General features: G+C 46.8%; 5 protein-coding genes across 7 annotated transcripts; 3 read left to right on the forward strand and 2 right to left on the reverse strand.

Moving 5' to 3' along the window:
* Positions 1-275: 275 nt before the first annotated feature.
* On the forward strand, positions 276-7150 carry BDBG_05256 (mRNA binding protein Pumilio 2). Of its 3 annotated transcripts, none has more exons than XM_031722057.1 (7): positions 276-828; positions 1178-2328; positions 2422-2713; positions 2805-4304; positions 4375-4653; positions 4716-5271; positions 5338-7142. In XM_031722057.1, the coding sequence occupies exons 3-7, from the start codon at positions 2675-2677 to the stop codon at positions 5760-5762; spliced, it is 2799 nt and encodes a 932-aa protein (XP_031578852.1). In that variant the 5' UTR covers positions 276-828; positions 1178-2328; positions 2422-2674; the 3' UTR covers positions 5763-7142. The 3 variants fall into 3 exon arrangements, with proteins under 3 accessions (XP_031578852.1, XP_031578853.1, XP_002624487.1); XM_031722058.1 differs by having other exon boundaries at positions 276-838; positions 5338-6926; XM_002624441.2 differs by having other exon boundaries at positions 276-2328; positions 5338-7150.
* Positions 6546-13297, reverse strand: BDBG_05257 (GTPase activating protein). Its single transcript, XM_002624442.2, has 2 exons — positions 12949-13297; positions 6546-12757 (listed from the first exon to the last, which is right to left on the reverse strand). Exon 2 carries the CDS (start codon positions 12692-12694, stop codon positions 7907-7909), a length of 4788 nt encoding a protein of 1595 aa, XP_002624488.1. The 5' UTR covers positions 12695-12757; positions 12949-13297; the 3' UTR covers positions 6546-7906.
* Positions 13298-13574: 277 nt separating this feature from the next.
* Positions 13575-18379, forward strand: BDBG_05258 (chromosome segregation protein Cse1). The gene is made up of 8 exons (XM_031722059.1): positions 13575-13851; positions 13912-14222; positions 14287-14457; positions 14530-15854; positions 15921-16003; positions 16069-16372; positions 16476-16655; positions 16721-18379. Exons 1-8 carry the CDS (start codon positions 13782-13784, stop codon positions 17169-17171), a joined length of 2895 nt encoding a protein of 964 aa, XP_031578854.1. The 5' UTR covers positions 13575-13781; the 3' UTR covers positions 17172-18379.
* Positions 18380-18602: 223 nt separating this feature from the next.
* On the forward strand, positions 18603-19908 carry BDBG_05259 (transsulfuration enzyme family protein; the record flags this gene model as incomplete). Its single annotated transcript, XM_031722060.1, has 2 exons — positions 18603-18761; positions 18832-19908. 2 exons carry the CDS (start codon positions 18603-18605, stop codon positions 19906-19908), a joined length of 1236 nt encoding a protein of 411 aa, XP_031578855.1.
* BDBG_05260 (uncharacterized protein) lies at positions 19767-21978 on the reverse strand. The gene is made up of 2 exons (XM_002624445.2): positions 21244-21978; positions 19767-20588 (listed from the first exon to the last, which is right to left on the reverse strand). The coding sequence occupies exons 1-2, from the start codon at positions 21412-21414 to the stop codon at positions 20169-20171; spliced, it is 591 nt and encodes a 196-aa protein (XP_002624491.1). The 5' UTR covers positions 21415-21978; the 3' UTR covers positions 19767-20168.
* Between the last annotated feature and the right edge of the window lie 343 nt (positions 21979-22321).

The following is a 22321-nucleotide window of genomic DNA, read 5'->3' on the forward strand; positions in this document are numbered from 1 at the left end:
ATTAGCCTTTACGGCCAAGGAGGGGTGGGTTTGGCGGGCCTTTCACTAAAAAAGTTAGTTAGTTAAACCCGGGAGTTTACCAGTTGGAACCTTTGGATTTAAGCAGTTTTGGCCCTTGGGACAGTTTGGGGACAGTTAGGGACGTTTTGCCTCGAAAGGTTGGCAGGGGGCGCGGGCCTCAGTACTAAGCAGGAATAATAATATATGGAGAAAATGTAGAAATGGATGGGTAATATTTCGGGCTAGAGCTAGCTTGGTTTTTTAGAACATTGATAAAAAAAAAAAAAAAATTAAAAATTAATAAAAATATAATAAAAATATAAAAAAAAAGCCAAACCGAGCAAAGATAAGAAGTGCAAAGGAGAAATGAACATCCATCACAACAGGGAACAAACGAACTCCGGATGCAGAAAAAACGAAAAAGCAAAGAAATAAGAAAGAAAAAAATCAAAACAAGTGGGAACAGGAAATCCTGGTTGCCGCGTTTGGAAGGAGGCCACCACCGCACCTTCACTTCTCTTGACCCCAAGACTCCAACAACAGCAACAGCAGCTCCTTCCTTGCTGCGGGAGTTGGCGAGTTATCAAACCATCCAACTTTCAGCCTCCAACCTCACCTCAACCTCCTCATCCTCATCCTCATCCTCATCCTCACTTCCTCTCCTACCTACCTACCCCCTTACGAGCCTTCTGTTCATACTCTCTCTCTCTCTCTCTCTCCCGCCAGCTCGACATACAGAGCTACTTCTTTATCTCTCTACGCACCACCCACCGGTCGAGAGAGCAATCAGGAACAAGGGAAGGGAATGCTGCCCGCTCTTTGCTCGGTGTGAGTCTTTGTACGCCCTCGTCTCATCCACTGTACCACTCTTCTTCCCTCCCCCTCCTCCAGCCCAGCAGGCCCAGCAGGCCCAGCAGGACCAGCACCCTGCTAGCTGTAGCCCGTCTATCTGTGTGGTTCCCCGATCTTCGTCACCCAAACTTCCCCCAAGCACCAACGACCCAAAAATAGAGAGAGGAAAAAAAACATGTAGCCAAGCAGACAGACAGACAGACAGACAGCCAGACAAACACACAGGAGAGAAAGAACGAAAGAAGAGAACGGGGAAGATACCTACCCAGCACATCTCTTGCTAATACCTCCAAATAACTAACTAACTAGTGTTTGTTTCCTCCAGTGCACTGAATTCCCTTGCACAAGGCCTGCAGTGCGATCATGCTTCCGTCTGTGTAACAGCTCAATGCGTGTTCCGCTTCTCTTTGTCTCCCTTCGATAGCCTTCCCGCCTGTGTCTTGCTTGCTGCCTCCCTCAAAAACACTTACCCACACTCTCTCGCACACGCACTTTTCCTCTTTCACCTTCTTCCTTCCCTCCCCTCTTTCTGCCTCCCGTGTCGTGATTGCTCTCGCCCATTTCTCTCCAGTCCCTCATCCCCCCTCCTAAAACTGCCTGCTATCACCCAATAGTGGTCCTCTTTGCACTTCCTCCCCACCTCGTGGTTCACATATCCACCGGTCTTGAGCAACATACGCCGCTCTCGACTTCTGAAACCTATCCTCTCGTCTCTTTCCTCGCCATTGCACAAATATCAAGCGACTAGGGCATTCGCGTCCTTCCGTTCTCCCTCCCTGTCCCTGCGACCCGCCTCATTCGACCGATTCGTTTATATCCTGTCCCATAAAGAGAGAATATTATATATCCCAATGAGCTATAGGGTGTCACCGCTACGCTAATCGCGCTTCCTCTCAGGGCAGGTGAGCAGTGAGTTGAGTTGACCTCACTCTCGACTAGGCAATTCTTTCTGCTCCCTCACCCCGGCTGCCTGCGGCGATTTCTGCTGGCAAACGAAGACGGTGATTCTGTTCTTTCTTTCTTGCCCGTCCCGTTGTCCGCTTTGCTCTCAGCTAGACTATCGTTCTTTCCTAGTACATCCCTACCCTACCTCTGTACCTAGCACTTCTCTACCGGTGCCTTTTCTTCAATCCCTGCCACAGCAAATATATCCTTTGATGGGCTTTCTTTCTTCCCCTAATCTTCTTGACTCTCAATTAATTTTTATATCTTTCCCTCCTTCTCTTGCTCCGCTTCTTCGAACTGACCTCCTCCTATCCTCAGGTACCTTTTGATTCCAGCCCCGGTAACCCCTTTTCCCTCTTTCAAACGCTGTATATTGTGTGTACATGACCTGGTTATCTCCGGCATCAAACTGATCAAGAGCATCTCCTTCTTTTCTTTTCTTTTTTTTTTTCTATTTTTTCTATTTTTTCTTTCTTTTTATTCTTTTTATTTTTTTATTCTTTTTATTTTGAGTTCTTCTACCTTCTGGTGGTAAGTATAATAATTAACTTCTTATGTTCCATGGTGAACCTTCACTCTCCGAGCCATTCATTGTCTGGAAAAGCTAACTAACGTGTTTGATAGTCATATATATTACTTTTACCATCCCTCTTGATTCGCGATTTATGCGCATGGTATCCTGCAAATATATCTTCTCTGTGAACGTTTTATCTCTCTCTATTGTACCGCTGCCCTGTTTATTCTGTACCAACAAAACTTTCCTCAAAAGCTGCAAATACCCTCGAGATACCCTCAAGATACCCCTTCAAAGGCATATTTGATTTATCAATAGCTTTCACAAGCTCGTTCTATTTGTTCTGAGCTGCTTTTTCCCAAGATGACCTTAGCCTTAGCAGACAGTGGTGTCGCTCAGAGGGTAAGTTTTGCCCATCTTTCTTTCTTGGATATCATCGCGCTCTCGCCTATTGAAGCAAGAGCTTTACAACTAACGATACCAAACCTTGCAGAGTCGTGGCCAACCTTCTAATATCGGCTCTGCGTCCGCCATGAAGGAGAATGATCGCTCACACGTACCCCAGACTTCAAGTATTTGCAAAACATTTGGTACCCCCAAGACAAACTGGAAAAATAACATCTGGAGCAATGGTTCTATCCCTGAGGTTCCAATCGAAGGCAAAACCGGATCCGGCTCTTTGTTGTCAAGTTCAGAATCTGACTGTTGGACTGGACGTACCACCTTGCCCTGGGATCTCTCCAATTCAGCATCGCAGCTACGGGATCCGTTGGCTAATCATCCTGGCCAACCTGGCCCAAATGATCATGGCACTCCGCTGAACATTAACAGTACACCTGGCGTCATGTCGTCTCCATACTTTTCCGTTTCTCGATCATCGGCTATCGGTAACCCCTCGCATGCTCCCAATAACAAGTCATTTATCACACAGCCTGATATGTTTCCCTCATCCCCAGCCCAAGATAGCTCTGGTCTCGTGGGGTTTAATGCTTACAGACCGGATGACGCTAGTCGTCGCCGTATCAATGGCACCCCTCTGAGGAATAATTTAGGTCCACGTCTACAAAACAAACAAGGCCTTCCCTTGGGCGACATGGATGCGCCATTGTCCGAAAACAGCATCAAACCGCTGAATCTCCGTTCTTTCTCCCCAAACGGTACCGATCAGGCCTCTGGGACAAGGGATCATGCACAGTATGGCCACATCTCCCACAACTCAGTTTCGATTGTTCCGCAGAGGCCCGCCCACTCAGCCCATGCTTCCTTCCATTCCGATTCGCATGAAACTGTTCCTAGATATGCCGTTACTCAAAACGAGCTTGCGTCAGGCATGAGCAAACTTCATATGCAGGATGATGGCTACCCCTATAATCACCACGTTTCACCTCAGCGACCGCCCTATCACTCCCACGCGTCATATGATGTATCATTGACCCGATTCAAACCCTTTATGGGAGCAGACGATGGACACAGTATCCACACGTCCGATGAGCAAATTGACATCCCAGCTAATCACCAATTCAATGCGCCCCGCTTGAACGATAGAGGTCCTGCTTCACCGACCATTAGCGATTATGGTCGTAGCGTGCACAGCTTTTACTCCGCTGGAGGGACTCCAATAACCAACGGCCAGTTCCGGACATCCTCTGGAAGTCGGCTGACAGGGCAATTGCCGGATGGACAAGCAGAGCTTCTTGAGCGAAAGCTTCGTGGCTTGCAGCAGGAACAACAGGATTACATACAATCTACTGCAAACCCACTCCACGCGCGTCTTTCCATTGCCCGCGGTTATGGATTTCCGGGTTACCAAGGGGTTGCCAGAGTGAACCCGCTTTCCAACTACTATCCCGTTGCACCTTTCGGTGGACTAGGACCGGCGTCCATCCTACCTCGTAACTCCCATCGCGACCAGGATCCAATTCAAGTCATTCGTAGTCCACTTCTTGAAGAGTTCAGAATAAACAGCAAAAATAGCAAACGTTACGAGCTGAAGGTATGACGGCATGGTTTTGGTGTTATCTAATTCTTACTCCGACCTTTAATGACTAACGTTATCATAATAGGATATCTATAACCATATCGTGGAATTCAGTGGTGATCAACATGGGTCGCGATTCATCCAGCACATGTTAGAATCTGCAAATAGCGACGAAAAGGATCAAGTCTTCCGGGAAATCCAACCTAACTCTCTTCAACTTATGACAGATGTCTTTGGCAACTATGTCGTTCAAAAGCTTTTCGAGCACGGCAATCAGTCGCAGAAAAGGATACTAGCAAACCAAATGAAGGGCCACATACTTGCTCTATCGACACAGATGTATGGGTGTCGAGTTGTTCAGAAGGTACAAATTGAGTGCTCAACATCCATTTTTGTAGGTTTTCTTACGCTAACAATACCATATAGGCTTTGGAACATATCCTCACGGATCAGCAAGCGTCGATGGTGAAAGAGCTTGAAAACCACGTCCTGAAGTGCGTCAACGATCAAAATGGGAACCATGTAATTCAGAAGGCAGTCGAAAGGGTTCCTACCGTTCATATTCGGTTCATCATCAATGCCTTTAAGGGACAAGTTCACCAATGGGCAGCTCACTCTTACGGTTGTAGGGTCATCCAACGAATGTTGGAACACTGTAAAGAACCAGATCGGCAGGCTATCCTTGCAGAACTCCATGCTTGCGCTGCCAGTCTTATCCCAGACACATTCGGCAATTACGTGATCCAGCATGTCATCGAGAATGGCGAGGAGCATGACAAGGCAAAGATCATCTCCATCGTTATCTCACGGTTGCTTGTGTTCTCGAAGCACAAGTTTGCCAGTAACGTGGTTGAGAAAAGCATTGAATTTGGCGCAGAGGGCCAACGAACCGAAATTCTACGTCAATTGACGACACCAAATGATCGGGGAGAGAATCCACTCCTGAGCCTCATGGGGGATCAATACGGGAATTATGTCGTTCGTAAGTTATATATCCTATTCCTACGCTAAATTAAGGCTTCATTTTCTAACGTTCTGGGTTCTACAGAGACAGTTCTTGGTGAGCTCAAGGGGCCAGAGAGGGAAGCTCTTGTCAAGCAAATTGAGCTGCAATTGCCCGAGCTCAAGAAGACCAATTATGGAAAGCAAATCGTCGCTATAGAAAAGCTCATCTATGACTCACACAGCACTGGTGGCCGATCTGGGGACAGCCCTTCCCATCGCACAGCCGGATCTCACACTTCCCTGAGTGAGTTGAACACCTCTCCGTCCAGTGCTAATAGTAGCGGAGCACCAACATCTCCTGCCGTGGGGACTCAGAGCTCCAGAGCAAGCTCTCTTCCAAGCACAAACACCAGCGTTGTCGAAGGTTCTATGTACCAACGAAAACAGAGTACAACTCCAATCTCGGAGCGCAATGACGATGTACAAGTTTCCGCAATCGAGAACTCGGGTCTGAAGTCCGCACGTTAGTATTGATACTATCTCGATCATACACTTCGGGTTGTGATTATTATCGTTATCATTATTATTATTCTATTCTGATTCCCTATTTTCTTTCGCTCGCACATTTACGATCGCCACATGTTTCTCCGACATTTCACCACTATTTAATATGCCGCAGTATAAAAACACTTCTCTCCTGCCCCGATTGTGCGTACTGGCTCGCGGATCGCCGCAAAATAATCGAAAGGAAAACATAGAGATCTTCCGTGGCAAAATAATATATCTCATGAAACGTTGCTCCCTCACATTTGCGGGTTTATTATATTCATGATATGACTGATACCCACTATGCATTTACACCTATGAATTAGAGCACGCTGGTATATTATTTTTTTTTCTTTTTTTTCCCGCCTCCTCCCGAAGAAGCAGAAGCAGAGATGGTTTTCTCCCTTTCTATACCCATTTTACCTCTACTATAATATCTTCGAATATCCTTTGCGTACCTTTTTCCATCCTCGAGCTGCATCCCGTATTCTTTCCCTTTATATTTAGTGTTATATTTGACACACCTACGCCCCTTTCGATGCGGGTAATTTATTAGCCGTTTAATGGTTTGTCTTCTATTCCTCTCGGGTTTCCATTCTACACTTTGATTTTCCGTTTCTTTTACCTTGCTATTACTTTATATTGTTACTTTTATATTTTTACAGTTTTATTTTGTTCTTCAACTTCCTGCTGAAACCGGAAAAGGATAAGCGAATGAGCGTGGGGTTTTGTTTTGTTTTTATATTGTCCGTCAGGTGTCATGGACTGCTTTTGTTTGTATCTTCGCAATACTTTGTGTCTTTCTCTTCTGTGATTTAGTTTGTTTCTTTATGATTTCCTTTGCGTGGGAAAATTTCACTTATTTTACAGTGAAAAATAAAAAGAAGTCGCCCTTTTTCATCTCTCATTACTCCTTTACTGCTCTATATACATAACTAATCCAATGGCTTTTCTCAACGCCTGTTTTTTCTCATTTCCGTTTTACGGTGCAATCTAAATGCTTTTTTTCACTTTTCTTAATTTCAAGTGATATTATGGATGGTAGACGAGGTAGAAAACAGAAAGTAGACAAAACAAAATGGCAAAGAATTACTTCGATATTTGTCACTAGAGGAAAAATATTCGCTTGATAAGCTTCTTTCCTCTTTCCAATGTTGTCTACAAGTGGGTGGTTTCCATGAAAGAGCATTACCGCCCGCATAGATTGATTGATTGATAGCTGTTAGTCATTGAGTGAAGACAGGAATGAGTACTTGCTTTGTTTGTTCCAGGTGAAAACTCTTCTGATTCTTCTCTTGAGTTCCTATAGATATAGTTATTATCATTGATTCCATAATTAAGAATGCATGAGATTTATGCCACTACCAGAGATTAATTAACACTGTCATTCTATTAAGTCATATTAACAGTATACCTCCCTTTTCTGGCCCCTCACTCGGAAGGTGAAGAGCTTATTGGCGGCCCTCCGCACCCAGTCGTTAAACACAAGGTTCCACATCCAATTCTGTCCGAGCTCCCTGATCGAAGATATCTATGGATAGTATAGTATCGATGCTTAAATATTTTAATCAAGAAATAAGGGAATAGGTAAACAATAGACAAGTTTCAGAAAGTAATTACCTAGCTTTTTTGCAGAGCAGAGTAGGGGGTATGGATGTACTGTCCTGGACGTATGGAGACATAAATGTAAAAAGGAATAAGAGAAGCAGGAAAGCCTTTGATAATGCCCACTTTTATTTTTTCCGTTCTGCATTTTTGTGACACGATTGCGGATATACATTTCGCGAATGAGGGGAAAAGCTAATATAAAATAAAAGCGAAAGGTATATATGTATATATATACAATTGAAGGTCATGAAAACTTGGAACAAGAACGAAAAAATGCTGCTGCGACCCGATTTGCTTGCTTTTTTTTGGGCCTCATCCTACCCGTCGTCGTCATTTTCTCCTTTTTGGGTCTTTTTGTAGTTGTATTGGGATACAGGAAATATTTTTTGGGGTTATAATGCCGGATTCATTCTTCCATGATACCTCTTTTCGGTCCTTTTTCTTTTCTGGGGCAAATTGTATGTTTACAACTTGTCACCATGTATGTACATCATCATGTCTTTCTTTTCGATGCATCATCATCGACTCCATCGTGAAAAGTCCAAGCTGGAGAATACACTGGTCTCTGGTTGCGGTGCCCATTCTGAGAAAGGGGCCGGCCTTCCGGTAGCATAAGTGGTCATTTCTTCAGGTTGAATAATAGGTTTCGTATTCCGCCGGTACGACGCATACGAGCCGCTTTCACCTGGGCCATCAGTACTGCCCTCCACCCCTCCGTGCGCAAGTTGTGATGCTGACGCTGATGCACTGGCGCGATCGCGTAGCCGTCTGATCTCACGGAGACGGTTATGCCAAGACGAGAGGTGCTCGCCTGAATCGCGACTCGAGACTAGCGAGTAGAACGAAGCGTTGAGTGCGATGATGCGGACGAACGAGGCTAGATTCTTGCAGGAGATAACTTTGGGTATTGCAGAGGGGGATAGTTCTGGGAAATCTGACTTGGTCATAACCTTCACGACGTAGAAGGTTTTGCTGAAATCGGGGGTATCGGTGAACTCGTGCTCGGAATCACGTCTGTGGGTAGGGCTGATTCGGGAAGCGGGGCTGATTACGATATTGACGAAGTTGAACTGCGATGGGATGGTATCGAAGTTAAAGGCAAGGTTCGAGTGATTGAAAATGATGTTCACAAAACTGTTGCCGATGTGTCGTTTCTTGTTTACGCACTGCGGGTCAGCCTCGAGATTCGTTGGCATCATTGTCGCAACGTGGTAGATAATTTCTGTCACTCGATCGCGCCATGCGTAGGTAAATTCACCATCGTCGCCGCTGTGCAATCCCTGGGTGTTGAATTTAGCATCCTTTAATGAGACCTTCGTTCCAAGACTTGAGAGAAAATAATCGTAGTCCGGACTTCCTGCTACGTTAGCAAGAATCTCAACCTCATTGGTTTGACCTTCGCCGATATAAATGACACCAATTTTGTGCCCATCCACAATGTCATTCCTGTCAAATGAACTGATTGCCCGGCGAGTAAAGTCATCGTCTGGTAGTGGTATAGGCTGCATGCTAGTTGGCATGGGCATTGCAGTGGTTGTCATCTGAAGGAGGACATGGCCTGGGAAGATTGCAGTCCGCGAAGACCGGTCATCGCTGAGTGAGTGAGATCCAGGGTGTGTTGGTATCTGATGCGGAAGAACTGGCGCGGTTCGTTGTTGATAGGTAGCGTATGTGGTTCCTGAGGCTTGTCGCTTCGTAATCTGTGTCAATCCACTCGCGCCTGCGGTTTCGATGGTAACAATGCTCATTCCAACGATCCAAGACTTCTTGATAACAGGCCCGTCTGAGTCAGAAGGGGGGAATTTCTCGAAAGGGATTGTGTCACCCAAGTCTGAGAATGTTACTCGCTGCATAAAATCGATAAACACCTGGCTTTGCTCATCAACTACGTCATTCCCATGCTCGTCCATAAAGATTAGGCGCTTGGAAATCCAATTCACGTGATTCACTCTATCTTGGAGTTTGAGAGAAAGGAACCAGAATACCATGACGTGGTACGTTAGAATGTAGACGTATTTCGACAGGTCATCGGCTTGAGTCGACTCCGTGGATTCAGCGGGTTGATTCGAAGCTAGGTCTTTAAGCCCTCCACTTAGTCGCGAAGGTAACGAACTCGACCTAAAACTCAAAGGATCGCCAGACTTGTATCTCTCCCTGGACGTTTGTATAAATCGGACACAAATGCCGAATAAGGGGCGTATTTCTTGCTCTCGCAGATTGACGTAGACGTCGGGTAATCGAGCTAGCAGTGCCAAAAACTCAAGAATGTGAACAGCAATATTTGATCGAGTTATTATTTTCGACATCTTATCGAGTATAGGGCTCAGAGCTTTGGTAACTGAAAGGGGTATCTCATGGCAGCAAACAGACAAAGCATGTATACAACCACGCGATGTTCCTTCCCAGGAACCGATACCGTGAATAAATGTCCTTACAATCTCATCCTGTTCGCTTTTGGCAAAGTGTTGATGAAAACTGATTAGCATAGTAAGGGAGTCGAGGATACAAAGGGCAATATCCGCCTTCTTCACGCCGGTCCAGCCAAGGGGCTCTAGAAAGCTTTCGTTCTTTATTTGTTCACAGAGGACGCTGCGCAGGAGCTTGATTTGGGGGACTGCACTCTGGAAAAGGTCCCTGTTGATTAGTTGAGGGCCAAGATGTGCTAGCACATAGCTGTACACGTCCCAGTCTTTCTCCTGTTGAAATAGAGAGATGATTGTTTCCAGCCATAGATTTATCTTAAGAGGAATTTTCCGCGTCTCATCCGGCTGGCCAGTCATATGGTTATTCAAATATGCAACAGTGTGAGGGCTGGCAAACGATGGGGGTTCTTCAGGCAGGCCTCTTGGTTCGGCATAAGTCCAAATAGGCGGCGTCCATTTCAAAGTCCGAAGTTGGGTGCTTGTTCGGACACCAGAGGTGGAAAGTGATCCAGATCCTGGTTCTTTCAGCGACAATCTACCACCTTGGTTCAATGGCGAGTTCTCTTCTGTTTTTGATGTACGTTCTGAGGCAGAATCGTCGTTAACACTTGTCCTCGACGAAAGGTCAATTGCCCGACATAATACAGCAATCAAGAATTCATTCTCAGTCGCGGACGTCACATAGATGGCGCCGGCTGAGTCGCAACGGAGCCGGAAAAGTAATTTGAGAGCAGTTAGGCGCGAATCAGTCTGTCTACTTCGTGATTGGGCGACCTCCAGCAGCTTCTCATAAATAATTCCAGCATTCACTGGTGCGTCCTTGAGCGATCTGAGAAATATTCTAACCAAGCCAATAACCGCAACATTGGACAGTGATGCCTCCGATCCGTTTGTAGATGAAACAGGCCTTGATGTAGAATGAGAAGGGGCCGGAGCCGATAATGGCGAAATTTGCTCGATAATGTCCTCATCCTTTGAAATGTGAGAGCCAAATGTTTCCACCAACAACCGAAAAGTGTCCTCATTGCAGTTTTTAGATGCTTTTACTAAGAACGACACCAATGCATCGAGGAAATGATATGAACGTTCTTCCGTAAATTTAACAAGTAGGGACTGTATAAAACCTTCCTCGTGGAATAGGCGGGCGGCATTTTCGGATGATGTATAGGCGTCTTCAAATGTGCTAAGGGCTTGCATGCGGACTTCCATGTTCTTCTCTTGAGGTAAAATGAAAATTTTAACAAGCTCCCGACAGAAATGAATCCATTCGGGGCGTTCGGGATAACCAAGCCGTTCGGTTTTGCAAAATTCGAAGTAAAGGTGGGCTTGTGATGGATTTAATTGAGAATGGGCGACAGAAAATAGATTGCTCGAATTAAATCGCTGTTGTTCATCTAACTTAGGCCAAAGAGATTCGATAGCAGTAAGGATACGGCCGATATTTGCAGATATATTCAACTGCAAGTCATCGACCGTACTAGCCCGTTGGGGTGAAGTTTGTCGCATAATAGCTGGGTCGGGACTGGGGGGCAGAATATGTGCATCTAAGACCCTTTGAGAACATATGAGGATTAGGCGAATGAAGTCTGACCAGGAATGCTGCAAAGTCGTCGACGTATATTCGCCCTGTATCATACTCAAGCATACATCCAAAATATCAGTATTAATACGACCATCGTGCCTTTTAGCCGCACTGTGGAGAGAGGCGATGAGTGCGTCAAAGGATATAGTCGGCATCCCATCTTGGCCATAAGCAGCCAACAAATCTCTAAATATATCCACTGCGCCGCGAGTCACATTGAGGTTTCGATCTTGACGTTCAGATGTTTCAAGAAGGAAGGCATGTAGTAAAGAAACCATTTCTGATTGTTTCCGAGATTTTGCCAAGTTACGGACTGCTCGCGATGTGGGACCAGCCAAAGACTTAACGGATGCATGAATGCTACACAGCACCTCCAACAAGCCGTTGAGACTTGGGTCTGGAATGTCCGAGGTGTGGATAATCGCATCAAAAACGGAAAGCGAGTTTTTGATGTCATTAGCAGCAGTTGTTTGCTTGCAAATAATAAAAATCTGGTCTAAGAGTGGCCCGAGTTCCTCCGGACTTGGAGGGTGGCGCTGCAAAGTAATAATATCAACGACCAATTGAAACAGGTCGCCCAAAATGCCATCATTTAATCCGGTACTGTTTTGGCGGGCCGTCTTCGACTTTTTCAATTTTGAACGCGCCGAGGCAACTGCATTATATAGAGGAACTATCCAAGCGGCAATGGTGAGCAAGACCGGCTTATCCGTAAAGTCTAACTTCCTCCCATGGTCTGACAATGAGATTAAGGCGTTCACTTGTGCTGGGATGACATCTGGCTGGAAGGATTGTGAAATACAATGGAATAGAATTTGACGAGCCGGCAAAGAAAGATCTTGTCGACGGCATATGGCCTCTAGAAGGTTAGAGCCGGCTTTTCGAGCGTCTGCTGAGGTGGAACAGTCGATAAGATAGCTGCCCGCTTCCCACAGTGACAATGCCTGGTCCGCATTGAAGTAGTGTAAGGAGCGAGACGCAGTTTCTGCTACCTCAAGTGCGCTGGAAATTGGATGTTCATGGCTAATCCCTTTGTGTAAAGCGTCGTAATCGGGGGGTTCTTGAGGATCCGGGATAGGTGCTGCGGATCCACTCCCGCGATGCAACGACTCGAAACCGAACGTGACTCGACTACCCCTCCGGCCTTCCATCTCCTGTGGCAAGGCGTCGCCAATGCTGTTTCCATGCGGTACAGGTGATTGTGATTTAGGGCGGCCACTTGCTAATGACTTGAAGACATCTGCAAAAGCTGACGAAGATGATTTATTTTGGGGAGGCGAAGGAGCATCCCCAGAAGGCATGCGTCCAGTGGGACGAGCGGATCACTGAACCGAAGTGGACGGAGGTGGAGAACAACCAGATGACTATCAAGGTGTAACATAAGTGTGAGTTGATCCTAGCATAACAAAAAAAGGTGAAATACTTTCGGAGACGAGCTCAAAGTGGAGTGGGGAGCGAGCCAAGAGTCGCCAGCACAGCAGATAAGTAGAGTGTGGGGTTGACTAAACAGCAAAAATCAAAATCAAAAATAAAACATTGCGAAGAGAGTCCTTACGTAGAAATATCGAATGCACGTAAAACAAGTAATCCGGCTATAGTTTCCGACCAGGGAGAAAAGCTGTTGTGTCTGATAGGAAGCGCGGGTGGGAATACATAAGATTTTGGGTTGAATTGAAGGGTTGAGGAGGATCACGGCGGGGGATGAAGTGTTGCCCTGAACACAGTAGAAAAAGCACAGCAGATGTGGAAGGATATTACAGAGGAGAGGCGGATGGGGATACAGCGGGCGGAGTGCAAGAGTGTGGTGAGCGGAGAGAGGAGAGGAGAGGAGAGGAGAGGAGAGGAGAGGAGAGGAGAGAAAAGATGGGGAGGAGCAGATTGCAAGAGTGAGGAGGCGGGCGGCGGGATGGTTTGGCGCAAAAAATAAGGCTCGGGCCAGCAGTAAATCCGGGGAAACCTTCAGGCAGATCCTTTGACTAAGCCTTGGCGCCAAGCCTCTGCCAAGGGGTGTCAAGTACTAGCTAGATTGGGATCGGGCTATCTTTAATCCCTGGGAAACGGCAGAATCCCAACACTGGCTCGATCAGGACTAGTGTCATTTACACTCACCGCCTTCATTGCCCCTCCTCGCTGACATAAGCCAAAAAAGCTGCCCCAGCGGGGCCTAGCAACGAGAAAAAAACATCCCGCAGTTGCTAGAGAACCTCCGCAGGATACAAAAAGCTAGAAAGCCCTTCCAAGATTTTCCCCCCCTTTATTTATAGTGGCAGATCTATTATAAAGCTGTTTCTTGGAAGTCTTATTGCTCTCCTTTTTTACCCATCTAACATCAATTACCCGCCCCTTTCGTTCGGTTTCCTACCAGGAGCTCTGCTCATCCCTGCAGCCATGGCTGGTGATATAGGACCTCTCTCACAGCTTCTTGAAGCAAGTGTGGACCCAAGACAACACAAACAAGGCAAGGCCTCCATGTCAGGATATCAAATATGCTCTCTGTTCTAATGTTCTCTAACTACAGCGGAGGCAACACTTCGTCAGGAGGAGGCAAAACCTGGCTTTTCCATTCTCCTACTACAGATTACCGCTTCCGCTTCTACTCCCTATAACACCCGTTTAGCAAGCGCATTATGCTTCAAAAACTTTATCAAGCGCTATTGGACCGATGAGGATGGCAACTATAAGCTTCCGCTCGACGAAGTAACCACAATCAAGCGAGAACTGATCAGCTTAATGATTTCCGTACCTGCAGGCATCCAGACTCAATTGGGCGAGGCCGTGAGCGTAATAGCTGATAGTGACTTCTGGGAAAGATGGGATACCCTTGTGGATGTATGGAGTAGCATCCGTTCTTCTAAGGAATGGGAAATGCCCGCATGCTTACACGACGTCATAGGATCTGGTTTCGAAATTTTCACCCGACAATCCCGTTGTGAATATTGGTGTTTTGCAGGTGGCACACTCGATTTTCAAAAGATGGCGACCCTTATTTCGGTCGGACGACTTATATATTGAGATAAACCATGTCTTAGGGAAATTTGGGAATCCATATCTGTCCCTGTTTGAGGTATTACCTATCTATAACCCTACATTCGTAGAATCTTCATGGAAATGCTGACCCGGAATATCATCTTTAAAGTCGCTTGATACCTTCCTAGAACAGAACAAATCCAATAAGGAACAGCTTACTCAGGGTTTCACACAGCTCAATTTGATGATAAAGCTGCTTTATGACCTATCTTCCCATGATTTGCCGCCAATGTTCGAGGATCACCTTTCAGCAATAGCCACCCTCCTGCTAAAGTATCTGGTATACGATAACACGCTACTCCATACAAACGATGAATCGGAAGCAGGGCAACTGGAGTTTGTAAAAGCTGGAATCTTCCAGGTTTTGACGCTCTATGTACAAAAGTATAGCGATGTATTTGGAAGCCATGTTCAACAGTTTATCGGGAGCTCCTGGAACCTTCTCACGACGATCGGAGAAAATACAAAATATGACATATTGGTTTCCCGAGCCCTCCAGTTTTTGACTTCTATTGCGAGAATTCCAGAGCACGCTGTCGCATTCCAAGACGAGAGTACCTTGAGTCAAGTCACCGAAAAGGTCATCCTTCCTAATATCAGCCTGCGTGAGTCTGATATTGAGATGTTTGAAGATGAGCCAATTGAATTCATCCGCAGAGATCTAGAGGGCTCAGATAGTGATACGAGGAGGCGGGCTGCTACGGATTTCTTAAGGCAACTGCTGGAAAAATTCGAACAATCGGTCACAAAAGTTGTGACCCAGTATGCGGATCATTACCTCGCGGAATATAACAAGAACCCATCAGAACAGTGGAAAGCGAAAGATACTGCAGTCTATCTATTTTCGGCTATAGCGGCGAAAGGCGTTGCCACCGCCAGCCACGGAGTTACAAGCACTAACAGCTTGGTTAATATCACTGATTTCTTCCAAAAACATTTGGCATCTGATCTGGTTGCAGAAACTGGTATACAGCCGATTCTTAAAGTGGATGCCATCAAATACCTCTATGCATTCCGGAGTCTGATAACAAAGGAACAATGGCAGGAAGTCCTGCCCCTTCTGGTGAAACATCTTGGTGCGTCGGAATACGTCGTGTACACATATGCCGCTGTGGCAGTGGAGCGGATACTATTCCTTACGGATGGCAAGGGTCAACCCGTCATCCCGCCTAGCTCGATTACTCCCTTAGCTGGAGACCTTCTTGAACACATCTTCCGATTAATAGAGAAAGACCCAGCTGCACCGAAAGTACAAGAGAATGAGTTCTTGATGAGGTGTGTCATGAGGGTACTTATCGTTATCAAGGAAGCTGTCGTCCCGCTGACGGACAGCATCTTACGGCACTTCATCACTATCACTCAAATTATCAGCACGAACCCGAGCAATCCAAGGTTTTATTACTACCATTTCGAAGCTCTGGGTGCTTTGATTAGGTGAGCATCCCAATATGCCGTTTGAAGATGCAAGTTTGAATTAGCTAACAGTATATATCATGGCAGATTCGCTGCACCAGCACAGCCAACGAAACTCGAGGAGGCGTTGTATCCTCCTTTTGTCGCAGTTTTACAGAACGACGTGCAAGGTGGGCTTTTTCAAAAATATCCCGAAATATCAAGACCCTTTGTGATTAACTAGTACAATTATCAGAGTTCGCTCCCTATGTATTCCAGCTTCTGGCGGCATTGCTCGAGACCAACCCATCCGGGACACTCCCTGAGTACTATCAGAACCTAATCACTCCAATAATCATGCCAAACATGTGGGAGTCGAAAGGCAATGTTCCAGCCCTTGTTCGCTTGCTATCATCGATTATCCCGCGTGGAGCAGACTCCATTACGAAAAATAATCAAATTGAGCCCATTCTTGGTATTTTCCAGAAGCTCGTCTCATCAAAAGCGAATGAGAGCTATGGTTTTGATCTTCTTGAGAGTGTCATTGCTAACTTCCCTTCGTATGTCCATTCTTCTTCCTTTCGTCTTATAAAATCCCACCTTGGCTCTGGTTGTACGTTACTGACTGTCATTCCTTTTCTCTTTTGCTTTTTTTCCGACTAGAACACTGCTGGAGAAATACTTTGTTTCTATTATCCAAATAATCCTCACCCGCCTCCAAAACTCCAAGACGGAAAACTTCGCTCTCCGTTTTGTTCGATTCTACCACTTCATTTCTGCCAATGATGCCAAGGGCTACAGCGCCGATTTCTTCATCCAAGTGACAGAGAACATACAATCAGGGTACGACCACTACGTTCTCATTGTCCCTTCCTGGAATGCTAACATTCCTACCCCCCACCTCTTAGCGTTTTCACACCGATTTATCTCAACATAATCCTCCCCGAAACTCAAAAACTCGCGCGCCCTCTCGACCGAAAAAGCGCCGTGATCTCCTTTACAAAAACACTCGCAACCTCAGAAGCTTTTGCCTCCCGTTACAAGAAGGGGTGGGCATTCACGTGTGAAGCACTACTAACGCTGCTCAGCCAACCTCCCCTCCCAGCCACAAAGGACGACATCATTGCCGAAAACGACGTAGAGGATATGGCGTTCGGCGTTGGCTTTACGCAGCTGAACACCATCCGGCCGACAGCTAAGGATCCGTGGCCGGAGGTTCCTGGGCCGCAGTATGGTGTGTGGGCTGGGTCGTACTTGAAGGAGGCGGATAAGAAGCATGGAGGGAAGATTTCGAACTTTGCGCAGGAGAGATTGAGCCCGGAGGCGAAGGCGGGGTTGGCGGCGTATATTGGCGGGTGATATTTGGTATCGCGGGGATTGGAGGTGGAGGGGAAAATTTCGGAGGGGCTATTTTGATTAGATGAATTGATCCTGAGTTAAGGGGGCCGATGGGTGGGACGACCTGATGAACATGAGGCTGGGTTAAACGTAAGAGGGATATAATATTTTCACAGCTTGCTCATCATACTCTGAGAGACGTAAGAGAGACGTAAGAGAGTTCTCCTTACACATGTGCGGAATATAAGAATATAGCATCACATATGCTTAACCGGTAAATTTTGTTTTCTCGCCGTTTACGCAAAACACAGAATCAGATGATAGTGTTCTGACGAGGTTGATGATGCCTTTCAATCGGCTCCACGGTAACTCTGCAATAAACTCTCCCGTTTCTCTTTTATTTCAAATACTTAGGCCTGACAGGTATTGAATGAATGTATGATACGATTCCAGTTTGGAGAAAGAGAGCCGGAAAGGATAGATAGGATAGCATATCATGAGATATATCAACAGCGCATAGACACAAATATCCCCCACGGTTTAGCCATCCCATTCTACAGCCCATAAACCCCATCCCACCAACCCACCCCACCCAACTGGCTATATCACAATGCATGGAAAAACATCCACTCGTGAATCATGCTGGCCCTTCCCATCCATTCCTTGCTAAAATCAGATAAACCTCCCACCAATCCCATCATCCCTCCACATTTCCCAACATCCAAGTCATTCGTTACATGGTATATCCGCATCCGTTTAACGGGTCCAGGGATAGGATTAGGGGGCCCGCTGAGCCATCGATCAAGAAAAGGGCCAACGAAACAAAAATGCAGAACCACCCCCCGTTGTAAATCAGTTTATACGGGGCAAGACTAGGCAAAGTAGCGAACAAGGTGGGGGGTATTGTTAGTTCATGTATGTACTATTCTTTGCATGGAACAAAAACGAAAAACCAAGAGCGAGAACGAGAACGAGTGGTCTTGAGGTAGAAAAGATGCGTATACTCACGGCACCGCAAGAAGTGCACTTCTTGACTTCTCCGGCGGTGGTTGCTCCGCATTTTGGGCAGTTGCCTTCGTGCATGTTGAGGGTTTGGAGTTGGTGGTGGTTTTGGTGGGAGGTTTTCGTTTTCGTTTCTTTCTTGCTTTCTTGTAGATGAATGGATGGGTGTGATTTGTGTAGAATGAGGTTTGTATGGTCTGTTATGAAGTGACGGGAGGAGGAGGAAGTATTTATAGCCCGGCTGATATAGATGGCTAAGATTGGCGGGGGCGGGGGAGGGGGAGGGGGAGGGGCAGAGAGAGTATTTAACTAAACGACGGTCAGCTGGGCAATGGGAGACGGAGTTATAATATTTACACCAACTCATGAAGAGGTCTGGCTTGCTTCATCCGCATACAAAATTACTAGGCCTCACAAATCCCAATTCTATAATACCTAGACCCTATCAAAATGGTTCTATCAGACGATATCCATCATCCGTCGACTCGAGCAATCCATGCGGATGATGCATTGAATTTGGTGGACGATGTTGCACCGCCAATCCATCTGTCCACCACGTTCAGATTCCCCGATGACCCAAAGCAATTGGTCCCTAGTGAAGACCCCATTGTAAGTTATATATTAGTCTCCTGTGCTACCAGACAAGCTAAAAATAAAATGAAAATAAAGAAGTAAATAGATAGATAAAAGGGACAAGATAACTTATACATATCCAGGCCGACTTCAACGGCAAAAACTATGTATACTCTCGCGTATTTGCGCCAAACCAACGCGCTTCGAAGCCATCTTGTCATCCCTCCTAAATGCCCCCGCAGTGGCCTATTCCACTGGCCTGGCAGCTCTGCACGCTGCACTGGTCCTCCTGAACCCGCGCCACATATCAGTGGGCGACGGGTACCACGGCAGCCATGAAGTGATTGCTGTTATTTCCCGTCTCTCCGGGCTCCAGAAACTGGCCCTCGACTGCCCGGCCAAGAGCTTGGAGGTGGGGGATGTGATTTTGCTCGAAACACCCGTTAACCCGCTGGGCACGGCTTTCAATATTGAAGAGTATGCTAAGAAGGCGCATGAGCGCGGTGCTTATCTTATTGTAGACAGCACGTTTGCGCCGCCGGGGCTGCAGGATCCGTTCCTGTGGGGCGCGGATATTGTGATGCATTCTGGCACAAAGTATTTGGGCGGGCATAGTGACCTTCTCTGTGGCGTGCTGGCGACCAAGAATGCAGAGTGGGTAAAGCGGCTCTTTGAAGATCGCGCGGCCATGGGTAGTGTTTTGGGAAACCTGGAAGGTTGGTTGGGCGTTCGAAGCCTGCGGACGCTGGAGGTTCGTGTGCAGCGAGCCAGCCAGAGTTGCGCGGAGTTGGTATCATGGCTCCATGGCGCGTCGAAGAAACGAAATACACCGCAAACCGAGGACGATGAGGACATTTTTGTCCGGGCTGTTGTTGAGAAGATATATCACGCCAGTCTACAGAAGGATGAACCGTGGTTGCAGCGGCAGATGCCGAACGGCTTCGGGCCTGTATTCTCCATCGTGCTGCGGACTCCATACTTTGCTCGGAGGTTACCCAGCAAGCTCAAACTATTCCACCATGCCACTAGCCTTGGTGGAGTGGAATCTTTGATTGAGTGGCGTGCAATGTCGGATCCTAGGGTTGACAGGGGGCTGCTGAGGATCAGTGTTGGTTTAGAGAATTGGGTGGATTTGAAGAACGATTTGCTGCAGGCGTTTATATCAACCATTACGGAGCTATAAGGGCGGCGCGGCAACTATACTTCTGCTTGTTGTAACTTAATAGGTCAAGATTGCTGCATCACATCTTGAGTTGATGATATCTGAACATTTGGTGGGATCTCATTGCGCTATAAGTACCATACGCCACGCCATGTAGTTCTCGGGAAAAGGGGAGAAAATAGTAATACAGCACAGTTATCAAAACTCTATATGTGTCCAAACCTTCACAAATCAGCGCCCGCGCTCAACGTTATTGGAACTCTCCCCGTCCCTCTGCTCGCCTATACCGTACCCTCCTTATCCAATATCACCCCTTCTTCAGACCACCTCTTCCCCCGCCCTTCTTCCACCGCATCCGACTCCGTCAACTCCATTTCCACCTCCGCTTCCCCCTCTGCCTTCCCCTCCACTTCCCTCTCCCCTTCTTTCTCTCCCTCCACCCCTAATCCTCTCATCCTCTTCTCCTCCTCCAACTTCCTATACTTCCTCTTAGCCTTCTTCTCCCTACTAGCCTTCCTCTTCCTCTTCGTCTCAGCCTTGATAGCCGCCCGACTTTTCTCGCCCTTGAGCTGCAGCTCCACTTTCTCTGCAAGGATGCCCATGGCGATCTTCTGGTTTTGCGTGCGCGATCGCGTCGCCTGGGATTTGACGACGATGCCGGTGGGTTTGTGGATAAGTTGGACGGCGGAGTTGGTTTTGTTCTATGTGGTGGGTTCATTAGAATGGAGGGAAAGAAAGTTGAGACAAAAAATGATAGGATATTTTTAATATGGGGTATATATATATGTCAAATACAATGTTTCAGAAGGGTAATCGGGGGAACGGTGATAGGGGTGCATGGGATAATAACTGATCCGCATATCCTTTGCCTGGCCGGTCGACTCGCTTCCTTGGGGTTCAGACATATAATGGGACCCCCCCCTCCCCGAAGCGACAAAATTAGGGAATATATATCGGAGCATATATATAATATTGCGACAAGCGCAATATCCAATTGGTCCGTTGGAATAATAGAAATCAAGATTGAAGCGTATCAGATGGGTGGCAATAGTGTAGCGGTACCAAGGGCAACCCAATCAGGGCTCAAGTAATGGAAAATAGAATCATGCTGGAGCCAGAAGAAGAGCATCCAGTAGGAAATGAGTGATACCAATTCAAACAAGCATGGGTGTACCAGAAAGGTACACAGAAACTCCAAATGGCCAAACATTTCGTCTATAAACTATCGTCTATAAAACGACAGAAAAAGTAACAACTCATTGCCTATAAACTCCACAAACAAAAAATTCAAAACAAAAAGAAAACAACTAACGAGCAAAGTAACGATATAGAAAGGAAGGATATATATATACTCACAATAGCCTGTCCTCCAGGACCTGTTCCCTTCAGATAGCTGCCGGTGACTTCTGACGGGTCTAGCTTCGGGCGGGGTGGCATTTGCTTCACAAACAGCCGGCAGCAGTGCGAGAACAGCCTCAGTATGCCATTTGGTTGCCGCCATTGCGGTCTTATTCTCCATAGAGACATAGCTGTGTGGCGGAGAGCAGCACCTTGCTGGAAGGTGCTGGAGGGAATCAGAGCTCCCTTACGGTTTACGCATCAGAAGGGTGTGTATAGTGAAACACCTTGGAGGGGAGGAGGAGAACCAACCTGCGAGTTTTGAGGCAGATGATAACTATCTATTAGATACAACACTGGAGTATCTTTTCTGCCGGTTAGCGGGGCGCCCAGCCCGCCGAGCCCCGCGATCATTGGCCCGCCTTGTGTGCCATGCCTGTTGGGGTATCGCCGTTGCCGCTTCGGGGATGGCGCCTGCCTCGCCGCTTTTGTGCCATCTCACGTTGCTCCAACGCCGCCGCTCGATCTATAAAAACCCGGCCTTGCCCTTGGTTTTATAGTTTCGACAAAGACAAGTCTGACGAGGCAGAGCTGGAAGGTGCACAGCTGGCGCGCGAGAGGCTGTGAAACAACCCAGTTCCTCTATGTTGGGGGATTCCACACCGATGCCTCTTTCGATTGATGATGGGCCGCAGCAGGGATTGCAGCGCCATCGATGCACCTTGAAATCATGAATTTGGAGATTCGGAAGCAGTGCCTCGGAGTTTCCACTCATTGTTCAGGGGAACAACGAGGTTGGGTTTCAAGAGGTCTCGTGGTGTCGTTGGGGTGGCACAATAATTAATGCGCTCCGACAAGTCATGTGACACGAAGAAAGGTTCCAGTAGTTTTCACTCTGAAACCAACCTCTTTTTAACCTTTACATTCCGATCAAATAGTGAGCGGATTAAGAGTTACCATCACTTAATATATGCTGTTAATGAGATTATTAGGCTTAGGAGCTGGGCCAGATGGTTTTTGCCCCGGAGTTTTGTTCCTCAGACAATCACCACAAATGTCAATTCCCAGAGGCCCTTTTTCGAATATACCGAGCATA

This window comes from Blastomyces gilchristii (genome assembly GCF_000003855.2).
Source record: "Blastomyces gilchristii SLH14081 genomic scaffold supercont1.10, whole genome shotgun sequence".
NCBI classification, from domain to species: Eukaryota; Fungi; Ascomycota; class Eurotiomycetes; order Onygenales; family Ajellomycetaceae; genus Blastomyces; species Blastomyces gilchristii.